This window comes from Vipera berus, assembly GCF_964194415.1.
Source record: "Vipera berus genome assembly, chromosome: 4".
Lineage (NCBI taxonomy): Eukaryota > Metazoa > Chordata > Lepidosauria > Squamata > Viperidae > Vipera > Vipera berus.
The window spans coordinates 86,843,494-86,863,135 of record NC_138206.1 but is presented as its reverse complement, the minus strand read 5'-3'; the positions used below and the strand labels follow the sequence as shown (position 1 = coordinate 86,863,135).

Here is a 19,642-nt window from a genome sequence, read left to right as displayed (position 1 = left end):
CACTGTTGCTTCTTGACACGCATATAGGTTTCTCAAGAGACAAATAAGATGGTCTGCTACTCCCATCTCTTTAAGAACTTGCCACAGTTTGTTGTGATCCACATAATCAAATGCTTTAGTATAGTCAATGAAGCAGAAGTAGATGTTTTTCTGGAACTCCCTAACTCTCCATGATCCAGCGTATGTTGGCAATTTGATCTCTAGTTCCTTTTCCTCTTCGAAACCCTGCCTGTACTTCTGGTAGTTCTCAATCCACATACTGCTGGAGTCTAGCTTGTAGGATTTTAAGCATGACTTTACTAGCATGTGAAATGAGTACAATGGTGCGATAGTTTGAACACTCTTTGGCATTGCCTTTCTTTAGAATTGGAATGTAAACTGATCTTTTCCAATCCTGTAGCCACTGTTCAGTTTTCCAAATTTGCTGGCAAATTAAGTGTAGCACTTTTACTGCTTCGTCTCTTAAGATTTTGAATAGCTCAGCTGAAATACTGTCATCTCCACTAGCTTTGTTGTTGCTCAGTTTTCCTAGGGCCCATTTCACTTCACATTCTAGGATGTCTGGCTCGGGGTCAGTGACCACCCCTCGTGGTTATGTGGGATGTTAAGCTTATTTTTGTATAGTTCTTCTGTGTAGTTTTGCCACCTCTTCTTAATTTCTTCTGCCTCTTTTAGGTCCCTGCCATTTTGGTCCTTTATCATGCCCATCTTTGAATGAAACGTTCCCTTCATATCTCCAATTTTCTTGAAGAGACCTCTGGTCCTCCCTATTCTATTGTTTTCTTTTATTTCTTTTAATTGTTCGTTTAAGAGGGCATTCTTATTTCTTCTAGCTATTCTCTGGAATTCTGTTTTCAATTGGGTGTATCTTTCTCTTTCTCCCTTGCCTTTTGCTTCCCTCCTTTTCTCAGCTATTTGTGAGGCTTCCTCAGACAGCCATTTTGCTTTCTTGTATTTCTTTTTCTTTGGGATGGTTTTAGTTGCTACCTCTTGTACAATGTTGCGAACCTCCGTCCATAATTCTTCAGGCACTCTGTCTATCAGATCTAATTCCTTAACTCTATTTCTCACCTCTACTGTGTATTCATCAGGGATATGATTTAGTTCATATTTGAGTGGCCTAGTGCCTATCTCTACTTCCTTCTGCATCTTTGGCTGCAGAGCACATAGTCAATCTGATTTCTGTGTTGGCCGTCTGGTGATGTCCATGTGTAGAGCCGTCTCTTGGGTTGTTGGAACAGAGTGTTTGCTATGACCATCTATTCTCTTGACAAAATTCTATCAACCTGTGCTAGTGAAGTGAAAAATTTAAGTGAAAAAGCTAGTAATATTTCAGTGATTGCCAACTCTATAACATCTAGTGTTCACTTACAACAAAACCCAAAACTATTGTGTGTTTTTGAAAAACTGATAAACCTTTTGTAAAAGGAGTTCAAATGCCTCCTTGCATGTAGACTGAGTAGGTGGCCTCAGTAAGTCAGTATATCAGGCTTATTTTACCTATCTATGAAGATTAACTACAATAAACAATGACTAACTGTGATCAATTCAAAACAGAATTCTTATTGCTCTGATGAAACAGACTATAATTCTAAATAAGTTAAATCTATCTTGCTCAAGGAAAGAGGAAGTTGATTTTAATTTATCACTTTTGTTCTGTGACTCAGCCAACTAAAATGACAGGTTTACTTGAAATTGATCATAATTTTGGTTATATGCCATTTAAAAAGTTGTTAATCCTTACTCACTGTTAAAACCGTAATATTTATGTTAATTAGCTTTATTGTTGCAGTTTGTTTTGTTTGAATTATTTCAGTGGAACAAAAAATGGCTTTTGAAAATGATATTTCATGGTGTTTATATGTAGCTGAAATGCCATTTCCACCTATTGAAGGCACACACTGAAGATCAGGAAACCATAAATAATATACAATAATGCATTCTCAGAATCAACAAGGCATTTGTAAATACAAAATATTACAGGTTTCTTTGTACATCTTTAAAAGTTCCATTATTGCATTGAATTATTCAAAACAAATTTGAGCTGACATACTTGGAAGACTTAGCACAATGACTGCCAAGATGATGAAGATATTTCATAAAAACTTCAAAACAGTTTCCAGTAGAGTGTGTCATTTAATTGGGTGAAAATTAATTTTTGCATTTTTTTTTCAGTGAGGGTTCTAAACATATCTGTTTTTACACCAAGAATTCAAATCTGCTGTTATTTTTGCAGTTTTGCAATTGCATAACATTTAGCTTGGTAAATCCACGTCTGATCATATACCCCATAAAAGCCTCTTATAAACCAAATACTGTTAATGTTATCTTCTCAGAATTATACCTTGTGCTGCAAAAATTAAAGTTTTGTTCTGCATGAGTCTTAGCTAGCTAAGCAAAAAATAATCATGCAATCATAAACTAACATCAGAAAGCAATTATCTGAGTTACAAAAATGTTTAACCAAGTTTCATCAAGTCTTGTTTTGATTCGTTCTTCGACATCAGCCGCTGACTTTTTTGGGGGCCTCTGATATAACCCTCACGTTTCTCATGTGCTTGCTGCCTCGGTGACCTTTTTCACACATCTCTCTATTGATTGGGCATGACAGGGCCACTGTGATACTTGCATTGATTCATCAATGAACTTTTTTTATTTCCACTGTAGTCAGTTTGCATGTCAAAGGTGGCTCATATACCCCAGTCAATCGGCTCCAAGAGTGTTGATTTCTCTAGTGTTGATTAAAGGCATTTTTCTTGCACATACAGAAAAATCTCCCAGCCTGTCATTGTCTGACTCCTCAAGTCAATGACCTTTTTGCATGCCAGCTCTCTTTTGAATGTCATCTGAACACAAGAGTGTCTGGATTATCTGAAAGTCTTCTGTTCCAGCCTACGACCGGCCCTGTTTGTGTATTAGGGACAACCCCTTTTTCCTTTTTACAGTCAATAGGCTGGAAAAAACCAACCCAAATTTATTTACAGTTCAAACAAAAAAGCAATAGAATAAATGAATCAAAATATCAAACAAGAGTTAAACAGAAGTAACAAGAACAGACCAGGACTCTCTCAGAATGTCTTCAAACGGTTGCCTTCAGCAACCAGCCCCGCCCACACCTTCCCCTTTTATTATCAGTCCCAAGGCGTGGCTTCTCACTGCCTTCTGCTCCTCTCACTGAGTTGCCTCATTGATTTGCTCTGCTCTGCCCTGCTCTGCCCTGCCCTGCTCTGCCCTGCTCTGCCCTGCTCTGCTCTGCTCTGCTCTGCTGGATTGCCTTCTGCTTCTAGCATCTCTGAACAGATTCAGCTGTGACTCATCTAAGTCCGACATCTCGTGCTCACAAAGCTGGTCCTCATGAGGAACATGACTGGAGGGGCCAGTCTGAGAGTCCTGCAGTGGATCAGAACCTCCCTCCGACACCAAAGACTCCAAACCCCTCCTCCTCCTCCTCAGATTCATCGGACTCAGCTGCTGTGAGCATAGGATGACACTGAATCACAACAGAAAGTGTACTATGCTGAGTGCTAAATGGTTGGCAAAACAGCATGTACTATAGCCTTCTTTTGCAGTCTGACTTGCTGCAGCTGAAACAACACAAGACATGGGCCTTCAATCCAGGAATGTTTTACTTTGATGTGGAACCACCAAGGGTAGTACACACCAACAATGTATTCCACTATCATTCTTAAGTTTTGGAGAGTTTTGTCTTTAAAGCTATGTTTTCAAACCCATATTTGACAAAGCTTATTTTCAATTGTCAACCGGCATGAATGGCTTACAGGGCCAATTTCCAGAACAGCCAGATCTGTGGGAAGTTTTCCTGTCCTTATTGCCTGTGTGATCCTGTATCCATATGCTTGATCAGTAGAGAGATTCTTTACAACACTCTCACTCAGTGAAATGAGAGGCTCACCAATTGAAACTCTGAATGAAGGATCATTGTCAAGTTCTGCTGCAGTGTCTAGCATGTTGCCAATTTTACCTGCCCATTTGTTGTTAGACAAGGTCTTCCTATCCAATTTTGTGATTAGGTGCTTTGGGGTAACTCCGTGTGGAGTGCACACACCAACCAGATCAACTTCCGGTCAAGCTTGGCTTCTACCAATGCATGGCACCACCTTCACAGCCAGTATTAACATTTGTAGAATCTCCTCCAGTGACCTTCAAGTTTTTGTCATTTCACTCCAGAGAAAGGCTGAAAAACAGGAAAACCTGCTCAAATGATTGCAAATAATCTGATGTATTTCATGAAAAAGAAAAGCATTGACAAAAGCTTGAAAGTCACTGGAGGAGATTCTACAAATGTTAATACTGGCTGTGAAAGTGGTGCCATGCAGTGGTAAAAGTTCAAGCTTGACTGGATATCTTTCACCCTGCTCACTGCACACAGAATAATGTTCTTATTTGATGGTACTGGGGAATTGCTAGTCTGAATTGTTTGCTATGATGCCTGCTAGCTTCTATCTCTAATCCACCTGCTATAGAAAAGGGGAGAGGGGTAGAAAGGGAATGCCAAGAAGCTGTTCACGGACTGTGAGAGCCTGAACAACACCATGGTCACTACCTCAGGTGCTTGATGGAGAAGTGAACTGTTCCCATAAGAAAAAAGTATTACTATTGGACAATGTGAACACTCGGTGGGTGGGGGCCCCAATGTCAGAGCATGCACAGTCTTATTGCACTCAGATAACCCAGGAGTAAATACAGTAAACAGTGGTTTGTGTTAAATTGTGGTTTATATTACAATATCTATAAATATATTAGAAACAAAATACATATATGTGGTGATAATTCAGCAAACTCCAATACACAGCAATTAAAGCAGCAAATGGACAAGAGAGAGAACACAGCAGCAAAAGCCTTCCCTTTTAAACTCAGGCTCTTAAAGGGATACACACACCTGCCGAGTCATTCCTATTATTGCATCATCCACCTTACATTGCATTACATCATTACATAAGCTGTTTAGCCTTTAAATAATTATCTTGACACTCCTCCCATTTAAAGCTAAACAGCTGATAAAACAAATGCTTTTACATTGATGCTTGCTTGCATTTAAAGAGTCAACATATCGGCTTGAACAATTGACCAGTTTGTCTCTGTATACATTCCTGCCTTTTACTGTTCATTATTGTGTCCTTCCATTTACCCTTTTCTACTTTAGGTAATGATAACATTTCTTGATAATCACATGGTTCATACTTTACACTATATGCTCTAACCCCACTTGCTGTGAACCGATCAGGGGGTACACCTTTATTACTATGTTCAGACCTTTGTTCCTTTGTTTCTGTTACTTCTCTTTTTATTTCAGGTCTATCCTCATCTATCCATTATTTCTGACCTGTTCTTCCTTCATTGGGTTCTTTGTAGCCTCTCCTTCCTGAGAACTAATGCTACTTGTTGGCATGAGCACTTCAGTGTTAGCCTGCACCCTATCCCAATTATTTTGTTCTGCAAAACTGGCAGAACTTGATATCACAATCTTACTTGTTCTATCTGAAAATCTATATCCCTTGGAACCTGGCTCATATCCCACAAACCTAAGTTTCCAGGCCTTTTTCTGTCCTTTCCTTCTGGTGCCTTTGGGAATGTGCACCTAGGCATAACTGCCAAATGTCCTTAGGTGAGCTAATGAAGGTTTCCTTCCATACAACATGTAATATGGAGTTTCATTGATAGCAACACTCCAACCCTGCTCACTAAATAGTTGACTTTTCATGGCTTCTCCCCAGTACGTGTTACTCATTCCTGCATTTGCCAACAGTGAGTCCTTCATGGTCTGCATTATACCATTTCTCCTTTCAGTCACTCCATTTTCTTCTGGAGTGTAAGTGTTTGTATGTCTATGCTTTATACTTACATTTATCAGCCACCTTTGGAAATTACCAGACATGAACTCTGTTCCCCTGTCTGTTTGTAGTTGGCATACCTTATGGCCATACCTTCTCTCTACAAAATTCACTCATTGCTTAAACCAGGGATTGGCCACCTTAAACATCCAAAGAGCCACTTGGACCCATTTCTCACAGAAAAGAAAACATTGGGAGCCACAAAACCCTTTTGACATCTAAACTGAAGATAACATTGCATATATCCTTTTTTACTTTTATGATATGTATAAAAAAACTATAGTGTGTTGCATTTATGAAATCAATGAACTGCTAAAAAAAAAACAAATTTTTATGCCGGACAAAGACGGGAAAAAAACTTTCTCCTTCATCCCAACAGGTGAAAACAATTTTAGTAGCTTATCTACCATCTTTAAATACAGCATAATTATCCCCATACCTCATCTCTTAATTAAAAAAATCAAAATATTTCATTAAACATTCTTTACTAAAAGTCCAATAAGGACAACATATATTCATATTCTCTCTCTCTCTCTCTCTCTCTCTCTCTCTCTCTCTCTCTCTCTCTCTCTCTCTCTCTCTCTCTCTCTCTCTCTCTCTCTCTCTCTCTCTCTCAATGGCGGAGGAGGACTGGGAGCTGCAGTAGAAGGCTGAAAGAGCCACATGTGGCTACCGAGCCATGGATTGCTGAGCCGTGGCTTAAACTGTTGTAGAATTTGTTTTTTTCTGTTTTGCAATGTAATAAAGAGCAGAACCCAAACCTGGTGTAGTCATCTACTAAGACTAATACATACCAAGATTCTCCAAGAGAGGTCACCATAGGACCAATTAAATCAGCGTGCACTAACTGCAAGTTAAATTATGGTCTAACTCTGGTACATATAACATATCCAAAGTTTCCCTAGTACCAGGTACATATATTTTACCTGTTGTTTAACTAAACAAGCTTTCATGCGGGAAACCCAGAGCAGGTTTTGCTTCTTAAGTTCCAAGATGATGTCTCCAATAAAGTTTTACATTTTAGGACTCAATTGCCTTGAGTAATTCTTTTGTTGGATTCACTAGTTGGATTTTTGACAATAACTTTATTTTCATCTATGCAGCGATTAAAGAAGATGCATTCTATTTCGCCTTTCTTACAAAGCTCATCAAATTGTTGATCTAAGGCAGACATGTCAAACTCGCAACATCATGTGACGTTGCGCAATGTATCGGGATGGTTTTGCCATTGCCGGTAATGGGGTGGGTGTGGCTTCCACATGACGCATCAGGCCCGTGGACCGGCAGTTTGACATCCCTGATCTAAGGACTTCATAATTTTTTCCTGGGCTCTCTTGACTTTATTGTGGTCAACTACAAGTTTCTTGTCTTCTTTGGTGACCAAGCCAGTATCTATGAAGGCAGCTGTGGTAATGGCAGCAGTGGCATGTAGACCAACACCGTATCTTATGCTCTGCATAGCGACATTTTTTATTTCTAATCTATTGTATTCTGTCTTTTCTTTTGAAGTAGAAGACACGTGTGTTTAGTCTAAGGCCTCTTCATAACTTTCATCACATTCTTCTTCATAATCAGTCATCTGTCCTTCATTTTCATCATAAGAGATAATTACTTCATTTGTCAGTATCAAAATGTCTGGAATACTTCTCTGCTTATATTTAGTGAGCCTTTGTCTCTCATCATCTTGCCACTTTTGCCTTTTGCCTAGTTGTTTCTGCTCCGGCACATCTGGCAAACCAATCTGGTGTGATCCAAAAGAACCAATCTTGTCTCTGACCTTTAACAAAAGCAAGTTCCTTCAATGGTATCTTGTTCTCCGTAGGGCAGGTACAGTTAATGTGAGCTTTTTTGCAGCCAGCAGAGTAGCCAAATGCAGCACACAGAACAATTTGACACTTGCAGTTGAGAATGTCAAACAGTTTGTCAATTTCACAATGAGTGTCTCTTTGACATCTAGCTTTCCTCTACCAAGAGATATGTTTTTGGCTTGATCCCAGCTCTCTTGGATCTTGCGCAAGATTGTCATTCATGAATTTACAACAGTGGTCTCAAAAGAATTGTTTGCTCATTACCACTTTTCAAGCACTTTTGGATATATGTCTCTTGCAAGACTGGCTTCTGGATAGTTTCTAGCATCATCACTACTTTGTCCTCATAACAGTAGGCCATATGTGAGAATGTCTCGCAATGTTGGGAGTTCAGTTGGGCAACAAGTTTCTGCCAGTCCCAATTAGGTTGCTCATATGAGTGAATGTTCTCAGTCTTGTTGTTTTTTTAGAATTACAGATCAGTTATCACACTCACAGGAAATGAGAATAGGAGTATTAACACTCTCAGACAAAATAAGTTATTTACCAAGTGCATCTAAATTATATTAAAGTAACCAAAATATTTTAAAATCCCTGTGGCATGTCACAACCTTTGAGCACCCCTAATGTTTGGAAACTGAAAGTTGAAAAATTTGATTCACCCTAGTGTGGCATAATTTCTAATCATTGTTGCTAGATGTTCAGGATTTGCATGTTATGCCTGCTCTGGATAGAACAGATTCTATCTGTTAGCTTTCAGGCTCTGGCAGTGCTATATTTGAGCTGATGTTGCTGGTGTGCTGACATGAAACTGGCAATGGCTCTAAAACCATGCTGCGAACCCCAAATCCTGCTAGGCTAGTTCTGCCAGCCTTTGTTCTCTGGCACCATCATCCTGCCTTGCCTCATGCACAGGTGCTGCATTAGCATGTGATCACCATGTAAGAATCTGGGGGAACATTAATGCTGGCACTGCTATTTATCAGTGACAATTGGTTCCAAGAGGATATGGTCTGAGACGACTGGTGAGAGACTGCAATTACGCTGATACAATATTATACTTGTTTATACTAGGAATATATTTTGCCTTTATTAGCCATCATTTTAGTTTAAATTTAATTATAAAAAAATAAAACATTAATTTTAAATGTTAATTTAATTTAGTTTAATTGTAATAACTGTTGCATTTCATTTTTGCATGTGTATGTTTGTGACCTGTCATTTAATGCATTTTATGTGGCTTCTATATCCATTGATGAGATAACTTGTTTTAAAGGTTCTTCTAGGGGGTTAACCCAGGAAATGAATAAGGAAGGAATAAATTCTGTTTTGTATTGTGGAGATTGCATTGTACATCAGACCTATGGACCAATTACCAAGGCAGAAATTTGCAAAGAGTAGCATAAGGCAGAGATTCCCAAACTTTCTTGCTTCATGGTGCCCCAAGCATTTCCCAAACCATGTGAACTCACTAACAGCTTAATTTATTAAGTTACAAAATAGCCTGCAGAGTTTATGTGAGTTGCTCAGTACTCAGTTAAAGCTACTGTCATCATGATCCAAGCTAAATGCTATTGTGCAGTCAGCAGTCACTTGCCTGTACAGTTGTGACTAATTTAGCATTCCCATAATTCTGCTACATGATATTCACCAATAAGAGAACTGGGTCTTTCCACAAATGGTGCTCAGTTAGAACAATTTCCTCTAGTATATATAGTAATCCACCATGGTTATAATTACTACTTGTATAACCTTGTGTACTCTTACATATTTCTGGGAAAATACCATATACTCTGTATATTATCATTTGGAGAAGCAATAAAGTGACAGCTGGAGTGCTTGATTGTTTTGGAAGTGATTTTTGGAATTTTTTTCTTAGATGAGGGCCTCTCCCATATATCAGTTGTCTTCAGCAATGGATCAGAGGAGGAAAACACTGATGTGTTTCTAGCATGGATGAAATTCTGCCTAAGAATATTCAAAGAGATTATCAAGATGTACATAGTCTTTTTGTTGCTAGGGATAAAAAAGAGTGGTCCAAATACTTTGTACAGTAGAATTACTCTTTCTGTCATGTGTGTCAAACTTTACTATTGTTAAGATAATCTATTGTCATGGTACCATTCCATGTTTTTAATTATCACTTCCATGTCTTTGTTCTTTAGGACTCCCAGCTTGTTTCTACAGGATACAGCAATCAAAGTAAGAATAATTTTCACTTCACAGTTGCATTTGATGGAAATCATGATAGGTTGAATATACCATAATAAAAATTGGCAAGGAAAAAAAACCAGTGTTTAATATATTTTGAATGTGGCCATTATTGTTTTTTTTAAACTGGAAATCCTTTTGATCCAACCTCTGCCAACTTTTAAATTGTAGTTCTGGTCTCCAAAAATTAAATTATGTATCTTAACTTGAGATAAATGCTCTGGCTTTTATGAGATATTTGAAAATTTATCTTATGCTTTAAGGGCATAGGGAATGGCCTTGAAGGACAGGAGGGAGAACAGGTACTAATGCAGCAGTCAGATAAGAGAGGCTTGAGCTAAGCCAAGAAAATAACTTGAGAAACACTTCTCAGACAAACCCCTTCCTAATTTACATGTATATAAAGAGAAGGAGGGGAAACACATTCAGACTTGCAAAATTCTATTACTATAGCTATTATAATAAAAATAATTCTGACCTGGGTTTTTGGTTTTGCGCAGTAGCGCAGCAGCCGAGGGATCATAGGGCTCTGCACCCTACAGCTGATTTCTACCTGCTCGGGGACCCTAAATGGGCCTGAAGTTGCCTCATAGAGGCAACAAAGAAAGAAGGAAGGAAGTCCAGCTGATTGTGGATTGCGGTCCGACCAGTTTGGGAAAAGCCCTCCAGAAACCAGCAGGTGAAAAGCTAGCTTAACTTCAGAATCTAGCCTAAGCTACAAGCAGTCGAAGCCCAAAAGCACTACTTTAAGCTGACTGTAAAACCAGACATGTCAAACTCATGACATCACGTGACGTAATGCAATGTATTGGAGCTTTTTTGCCATTGCCAGCAATGGGGTGGGCGTGGTTTCCCGATGATGTGTCTGGTCTGCAGACTGGCAGTTTGACACCCCTGCTGTAAACAATGTGTTTGGAGCTAGGTAAGAATAGTGATTTTCTCTCTTCTACTTGAAAATTGATTTCCTGGGGCGGGGGGTGAACCCCAAGAAGCAAAAAGCCTCTGAAAGTGGGAAGGGGGGAGATTTAAACTTTTCAGGGGAAACAGAAATATACTGAAATGAAATGAATATAAGACTTAATTTGGATAAGTTTGAAATCCGTGGAATCTGTTAAGATTTTCCTTTTAAATCATGAAAATAGAAGTAAACAATTATCTATTACTGACTGGTGCTGACATCTAGTGGTGGATGAAAATATAAAACAGCAGTTGCTTTATTACAGGGACTGGCAAAGCCCAAAAAAAGATAATTTGGTTTTGGTGATCTTCAGTGTCTTAATAACAGAGAACATCTGTGACAAAAAAGAAGAAAACATTTTGGGCTATCTACAAAGTGAGAATTATAAACTCTAAAAAAAAGAATTGACCTTTCTGGGTTACAAATACCAACTCAACTGTGACTCTAAAGCTGTTTGCAGAGAAAGGAAAACCCTGATTTTTAGCTATCATGGAAAAGCAGAGATCTGCAGAAACAATATGCCAAGAAAAAACAAAGACTTTCCAGAAGGAGATCTATGCTATGTTACAACTAATCCAAACAACAATGATCTCAAACCATGAGTAAATTAAAAATAACTTTTAAAATATAAATGAACAAATTTCAAATTTTAACTTACAACACAAAAATTCTAAGAAAATGAAAATAGAGTGAGCAGAAAAAACAGACAACTGAATACAAGAGAGAGATTTCAAGATGGAACTTAACAATAGAAGAAAGTATGACTTAACTCAGATGGAAAAAAACGTATAGGAAATTCTGGACATGGAAAAGGTAACCTATACCCTAAGATTACAAAATATGTTTGAGGACAAGAAAAAAGATTTGACAAAATGGATTCTGCCAGGAGAACTACAAGAACCTGAGAGACAAAAAATTATCATTATAATTATCATATAATCAAGAAAGAAAGAAAGGAAAAGATTCTCAATGAATACAAAGGGGGCAAAATCTTCCTATAAAAACATCTTACCTGTTTTGCCCTTTGTACCTGCAACAACAATTTTAAGATTATGGAAAGATTCTTTGATTCAGAGAAGCATATTGATCAGGAAAGATATTAGGCCAAAAAAAAAGGCTAAAGTGAAAATTAAGAAATTAGATGATGGGATTTACCAGAGGGAATATTTAAAAATTAAACATCTGTTTGAATATGGTTAAAAAATTGAAAGATTTTGGATATAAGATTAGTTTAAGAGGGATAAACCCCATCCAAGTAACATAGTATTTTTTCGTACTTTTTTCCTTTGTGTTTTGTTTTTTGACATGAGAAATATAAAAATGTTGGGATGGTTTATATAAAAGAAATGTTTTCTCTATTTTCCCCCTTTTTTAAGACATGAGAAATGTAAAAGTGTTGGGATAGCTTGTATGAGAAAAAAGATTTAAATACTTAAGTGTAACTAATTTTGAAAAAATCTTAACCAGTAAGAATGGTTTGAATATTGGGGGGGGGATTTAAATAAGAATTCTATGAGGCAATTAGAAAAGAAGCTTTATATTGATGTGGTTATTATTTGCAGAAACATGAGGAAAATGTCTATATTTAATTGTCATTTATTCAAATAATAAGAACTGTATTAATTTAAGGTTGGCAAAAGAGAATTTTAATGGAAGAAGAGAAAATCAAGCAAAGCCATTATATGGACTATAGAATTATAGAAATTAATTGTTATTCATTGTTTTTTAAATACTAACCCAGACAGCACACTTTTTACCACATATTAAGATGATTATATTAAACATCAATAAAACATATTTTAAAAATAATAATAATTCTGACCCATATGGTATTAGTTTCTTACTCTAATCTGCCTTGCTGTGCTGACATTCACCATTATGGGAATAAAAGATGTTTATAATATTATAGTTCTTTAATCAATGTAGCTTCCTAACATAGAGAACTGGCTCCTAAGATAAATTAATTTGTTCAAGTTTATTGAAGCTTCCATCCCTGTCCTGGAAGTACTTAATGCTCTCCCCGCACACAGCAGGTTCAGATGATCATGGATCTTCTGGAGAATAGAAATATGGAAGGTTTATTGTATATGAACTATCCTGAGATCCAATTTGTATAATCTTCTATACTCCAAGCCATAGCTTTTTTCATATTGTTTAGGATAACTTTGACTTTTATAGAAGTTTTATGGACACACAAGAGAGGAAGAAACAGATACAGTTTGTTCTGTGGAGTTAACTTACATTGGAATCCAACTAATTGTGTTGACATGAATGCACAAGGTTTATAAATTCTGTCTTTCTAATTTTCTCATAGGCATATCCATATAAACAACAGTAATTTAGGTCCATGTAGATGTTGTAAAACTATATGGCCTCTCTGTTGCAAAGATTTTTTTGTGAGATGGACTATCTGCTGAGCAAGCTAAGCATACATAAACATGTTAGGAGCCATTTGTTTTACTGTGGGTTAGCATATTTCTGAAAAATGGTCAGGGAAAGAAAAACACTTGAGAAAATGCAATGTGGTGCAGAGCAGTTTAATTGCCAGTAAGCATTTAATTGCCAGTAAGCAGTGAGAGAGAGAGGGGGGGGAGGGGAGAAAGAGAGAGAGAGAGAGAGAGAGAGAATAAAGAGGAACATAGTTTTTTATGAATGATTTACATACAGAGGTTTGTACCTGGCTAATAATCTCCACTGATGATAAAGAAAAATAAGGAAAACCATATGATTCTGAGAAATGGCAAGAGGGTTTTGCTACAGAGACTTTGTATTTTTCTCCATCTCTTTTCAACCTAGTATTACTCACAACCTCTAACAGATTTTAAATTGTGGTTCTGGTCTCCAAATTGCTTCATTATCAACTTCAGTTCCCAGAATTTATGAAATAATGTTTGAAATGATTCTCCTCCTTGTATGTGAGGTCAAATGTATTTCTGGCACAGCAAGTTATGCAGAAGGCCATTTAGCAAGTAACTTGAGCATGGATTACCTATTCTTGATTTTGGGGTAATTTCTTTCATTTATACAGCATTTCAAGTATCAGGTGGCTGCTCAGTTCTGCACATATAAATAAACATGGTGGAGAAATTCAGTATTGAATTACTTTGGGATGTGAGTTTTCTTTGATAAAAACTAAAGAAATAATATAAAGAAAGAGAAAAACTTCCTTTAGTTTGCAACAAATTAGGAGGGAAGAAATAAATAAGCACAACGTGGGCTACACTTAAACTTAATGATAATTTTAGCTTTGCAAAAATGAGTAACCTTTGGATTTCTACAGTCTCATGTTCTAACTGAAACGGTTGTGAAATCATTGCAAAAACTTGTTGCAGTTTTCAATTGACCAAACTTGTTACAATATTTGAACCTTAAATTGCAAATATGGTTTTAACAACTAATTATTCAAATAAGCTAGAACATACATTATTATTTCACAATCTATAGTTAACTTTTTGGTTCAAATGTAGCATGTTTAGTTTAAAGAAAAGAGCTAATGATTCTTATTTCTGTTCAGCCATCCCAATGTAACAGAACCGTAGAAAAAGGATGCTAGTTTTCAAAACACAATACAGGTAGTCCTCAACTTAAGACCATAATTGAGCCCAAAATATAGGTTGCTAAATGAGAAATTTGTTGAGTGAGTTTTGCCCGATTTTATATCTTTTCTTGCCACATTTGTTCAGTGAATCACTGCAGCTGTTAAATTAGTAACATGGTTGTTTAAGTGAATCTGATTTTTCCATTGACTTTACTTGTCACAAGGTTGTATAAGGTGATCACATGACCCCGGGACCCTGTAACCATCATAAATATGAGTCAGTTGTGGTTAGGCATCGCACCATAACAGGCGCAGGAAGAGAGGGGCTCCTGTGTTCAATTTTGTCCCGCTAGGGACCCTTAAAAGGGTCAAAGGTCACACTGGAGAGGTGACGAAGGAGGGGACCCATGTTGATTGCGAAGGGGTGGCGGCCCCTCCATTGGATCCAAGGAAGCCCCCCCAAACCAGTGGGGGAAAGACTGACTACAATTCAGTGGCCAGTCAGAAGCTGCTGACAACTAAAGAAAATAAGCATTAAGGAGCAACTTTTGAGCAATGGGGATGGAACTGGGTGAGACTATATCCTCTCTTTAGATTTTAAGATTTTTTCCTGGAAAAAAATGCCTAAAGCAAAGAATCCTCCCTGATGAGATGGTAGGGGAAATTCTGCCCCATTCCCTCAGGAAAAGAAAAGCAATGAACTAATTGCTTGGGGGAAAACAGAAAATTACAAGATTAATTTGGAACCAATACAGATATATAGCTTTGAAATTTGGGGACTAAAAGTATTTTTGAGACTTTTTTAGAAAAAATACTTGAAAAGTTTATAATATAAGTTTGGCTTTAAAAAGCTGGAAGATGGCATTAATGACATCTAGTGGAGAGCTATGGCACTACAATTTATTATTAAAGGAACTTGGCTTGAAGCCCAGACTCAGGTAAGACTTTGGTTGTCCTTGGAAACTTTCACTTTTGAATACTGCAGCTGGGCAAATCACTCCGTTTCCAAGTGCCCCATTTGCAAGCAGACAAAGGTTCCAGTCTCCTTCTGGGTGAAAAGTGTTTGGACGCCTATGGGGTGCTGGGGCAGCTCCACCCCTTCCCTACCTTGCCTCACCCGTGGCGGCAGCATGGCATGGTGGGCTATGTGACCTCCTGCCACAAGCAACTGAGAGCGGCCACAGGAGTGGTCCAGCAGCCATGCAGGGTCCTGCTGGATGGGACTGTTGGTGCCGCCACTGCAAGGTGAGGCAGGTATTGGGGGGAAAATAGGACATCCCCTGAAAGGCGAAAAATATATATAAGACTGGGTCTTATTTTTGGTAGTTGTCAAAATTTCTATCATTCAGCCTTCTTTCTCTCCCTTCTACCTATTTCATCTTTCCATTTCAATAATACTAGTTAATAAGACAATGAAAATCTAACTTTCTTGATTGTGAGCACCTCTTATTAACTTGGCACTAGAAAAAGAAAGGGAATATGCTAACTACATTTCAGTAATATTTAATGCAATGTGGTTTAGAACATGGGTACTCATTTGAAATTTTGCAAGCTTGTGTTGGATGCACTTATACAATTGCTTTCTATTCACAAAGTGGCTTTTCCCAATGGGCAGAGCAATTGCAAAACATCAATTTACCTAAGAGCAAAGTAGCCCTCCAGGATGATCTATGTCATTCCATTGGGACCTTTGTAGTGCCCAAAGGCATTGTTTATTCTAGATATATGGATGTGAGAAGGGAGTTTGCTTCCTTTTTAGTCCTTTTTTAAAAAATATTTTTAAGTTGATGGACCAGACAGTCTGCACCAGGGAGGTATCTAGAGACACTTTGTTGCTTCTGCCTGGTTTGGCAGGGATCAGTTAGGTGTAGTAAATATGCATATTCCCCATGTATTTCTCAGAATAAACACTGAGATTTCAGGGTTTTTTGGGATCCTAGCACTGGGTGCAGGTAAATATTTCAGGAGCCAGTAATTTTATAATGCAAGGCATTTCATAAGGAATGAGAAATTTAAGAGTTGACTCTCATTTAAGTATTATTTCTCCAGTAGGATAAATGCAACTGCCTGTCTCCTGAAATTACACCATTCACTCTGTTCTCTGTACCCTCTGCAATTGTGAATGCTATAGAACTAGCTTTGGAAATATTTTTTCCTCTTTAGGGGAAGCATAGACAAGCAGAAATTTGTTCTGCACTGTTTTTGGTTCATTTTATAGATGGCTCATTTTATGGAAAACCACTTAAGACTCTGGTTTGCTGTTTGACTTTTCTGCTTATTTGTTGAATTTCAAATAGATAAGTAATTATACATTTACAGAAAAATGTATATGTGGAGCACCCTGTACTTTAAAAAAAATTCCCAGCATATATTAAAATGTTTCAGTCATTTTCCTAGGCATTTCAAAATGTATAGTCACACCAGATTTAACTTTTTCAGGGATAATCTCAGCTGAAGAAGTCTAAATATTTTGTAAATATTTTGTAAAAAATATTTTTTTAATTATATGGCTGCCTATGTTGTATACGTAAGGTGTAGATGGCTAACAAATACATGCATAATAAAAACACAGGTTTAAAATTTGGACATACCATTCTTATATACTGGTAGTGAAATTTTATCTAAACGTATTAGACAAAAGATCCCATTTATTTTAATGAGACTCCCAGATAACTGCAAGTCATTTCAGAGAGATTGGAGCTTTTGATTATACATGCCTTTTCTGGACCTTATCACTATCTACATTCCTTTTGATGATACCTTTCTGAAATGACTTCACATGGGGCAATTGGGGCAAATCCATGACTTCACAGAACATTTCATACTTCCAGCACAATCTTGGTTTGATCAATCACATTGCATGCATTTCTCCCAATATGATTACTTTGACATTATTGTACTTATTGCGTTGAGAATATTTTGCTAAGAAGGTTTTTTATGTGATAAACCGAAGAGTACAAATGGATTGTCTTTATGCTATTTAAGAAAGAAAGCGAGAAAAGCAGTGATTCCAGGGCTTCCGGTTTGTCACGCAGCTGCTATGGACGGCTGGGAGACTTGCTCTCTCTCTCTCTCCCCCGTCTAGTTTCGCATCACTGGGGGCCCCTGAAAAGGGCCAAAAGTCACCCTGAAGAGGCGACCAGTGAGGAGGGGTGCTCGCTGGATCACGGGAGAGCCACAACTCTCCCGTTAGACCTGGCAATCCCTCCATACCGGCGAACGAAAAGACCGGCCATTATGGCTCATCCCTAGGCTGTGAACAGCCGAAGTCACATTTTCCACCAGGCAACTCTTACAGCGGCGTGGAAGAGACTGGGTGAAATCTACCTCTTTTACACCCTAATTACTTTCTGTACCTCTTTAAGCTGCTAAGCATTTCCCCCACCCCTGCGGTGAGGGAAGGGGGATTTTTGCCCTCCCTCCAGAAAGAGCGGCAACTAAATACCCAGGGACAATTTAAACATTGAAAAAGTAACTGAATCCCAATTGGAACTTTATTTCTCAAAGCATGTGGATTGAAAGATTTTTTATTACCTATTTTTCATTGTCTACTTCTGTGGGAAATATGGATTCTTTCTTATGAAAAAGAAAAACAAAAACAAAAGATTAAGACAACTTTGGGACTCAAAGAGAAACTTTAAAAGGGGCCTGGCTGGCTGGCCAGGGAAATAGATAAGATACATAACCTTGAGAACTTTGAAACAACAGCTGTGAAAGGCTTTGTGTACCCTACCTAGAAAAAAAATTCTGTTTTGGATTTTCTAAGTGTAAAGCCTTTAGCTTAAAATACCAATATAGAAGAAGACCAGGAACAAAATTTATTTATGGATGAAGATCAACAAACTCTCGCTATGTTAAAAACACTAATCTTACCACAACCAATGAAATACTAAGAGGCTATGTGAAGGAACAAGATAGCCCAGATATGAAAGCCCAAACTTTGACCACATCTAAAGAATCATCTATACAAAATAAAATAGAAAAAATGAAACATTCAGGTACGATGACAGAAGAATCTACTATTAAACAAATATTGATATTTGAAAATCCAGAAAAGACATTGACAACTTAAGAAAAAGGAAAAGGTTTCTTATACAACTCAGAAGGAACTAGACGATCTAGAAAAAGAACAGTTGAATGAGAAGATAAACAATTCAGAACAACTACGTCGATATGGAAGAATAAAGAGATGACCCCCTAGACCTACAAGTCCTCTCAAAAAATGGCAATCAGATGGTTTTGCCAATATAAATTAATATACATGATATTACAAGGAGATTGGTTCAATGACCTAAAAACAAGGACATGGAAGATGATTTGGCAAAGGAAAAAAAGCCAGAATAAGACTCAAAAAGAATGGATTTTTGACCATCTTATTGAAATCTGAAACAGAATGTACTTAAATAGATAAGATGTGTATGTTGAACACAAGACATTGTTATGAACTGAGATAAAGAAAAAATTTTGGTCATTAAAATTTAGCAGTTTAAATATTAATAGCTAATTTGAATATTGATTTATGCATAAAGGTCATGTAAAGGTGAATAATGTAGACAAGCTAAAAACCTATTGTTGAAAATAATAAATAGGTCTATATGGAATGTTAAAAATGAAAATCATCAGTTTAAGAAAGAGATAGGCGATACAAAGAGGAAGAAAGGAAGTATTAAATATTGAAATAAAAAGAAATTTTGATTACTACTTAAAAAACAACAACTGAAAATTAGCAAAAAGGAAGGATATCATATTGTATCCTCAATTTGTTGACATAGAGGGTGAGAAGTTAAGTAAATGGGATGTGTATTTTGAGTATTAGATTTTGTGAGGAATGGTGATAGATGAATTGGGAGTATATTAAAAATCTTGGGAATGATAAATATCAAACATTAAATCTAAATGTTAATGGAAATTAAAATTGAAAAGTCTATTAGGTCATTGATTGTCTAAAAGATTGTATGTTAAAACAATTAGAATATATGTAAACTAAAAACTATGGATATATGTAAGAAAGTTATTTTCTATGTGATTGATAGGATGAAACTTGTCTTTAAATTTACAAATAGACAGTATATATGAAGGGAAAAAGAGAGGAAATGTTTATGGTAGCAATTTGAAATCTGTACTAATGATATCTGTATGTAATTGAATTACTACTACCCAGCCACCACGTTGCTTTTCAAATATGTGAATGTAATATTAGAAAATCAATAAAATTTGTAAAAAAAGAGAAAAGCAACGATTCCAATTTATTTATTGTAGTTCTACATAATAGAAA

At 37.0% G+C, this 19,642-nt stretch overlaps 1 protein-coding gene across 1 annotated transcript in view; it reads left to right on the top strand.

Moving 5' to 3' along the window:
* Nucleotides 1-19,642, top strand: part of AFF3 (ALF transcription elongation factor 3) — a gene marked incomplete at both ends in the record, with an annotated part of 268,945 nt that overhangs the window by 149,813 nt on the left and 99,490 nt on the right. Inside the window, one exon of the mRNA XM_081326388.1 lies at nt 9,826-9,862. Within this exon, the coding sequence (XP_081182514.1) occupies nt 9,826-9,862 (37 nt within the window). The remainder of the gene's footprint in view (nt 1-9,825; nt 9,863-19,642) is intronic.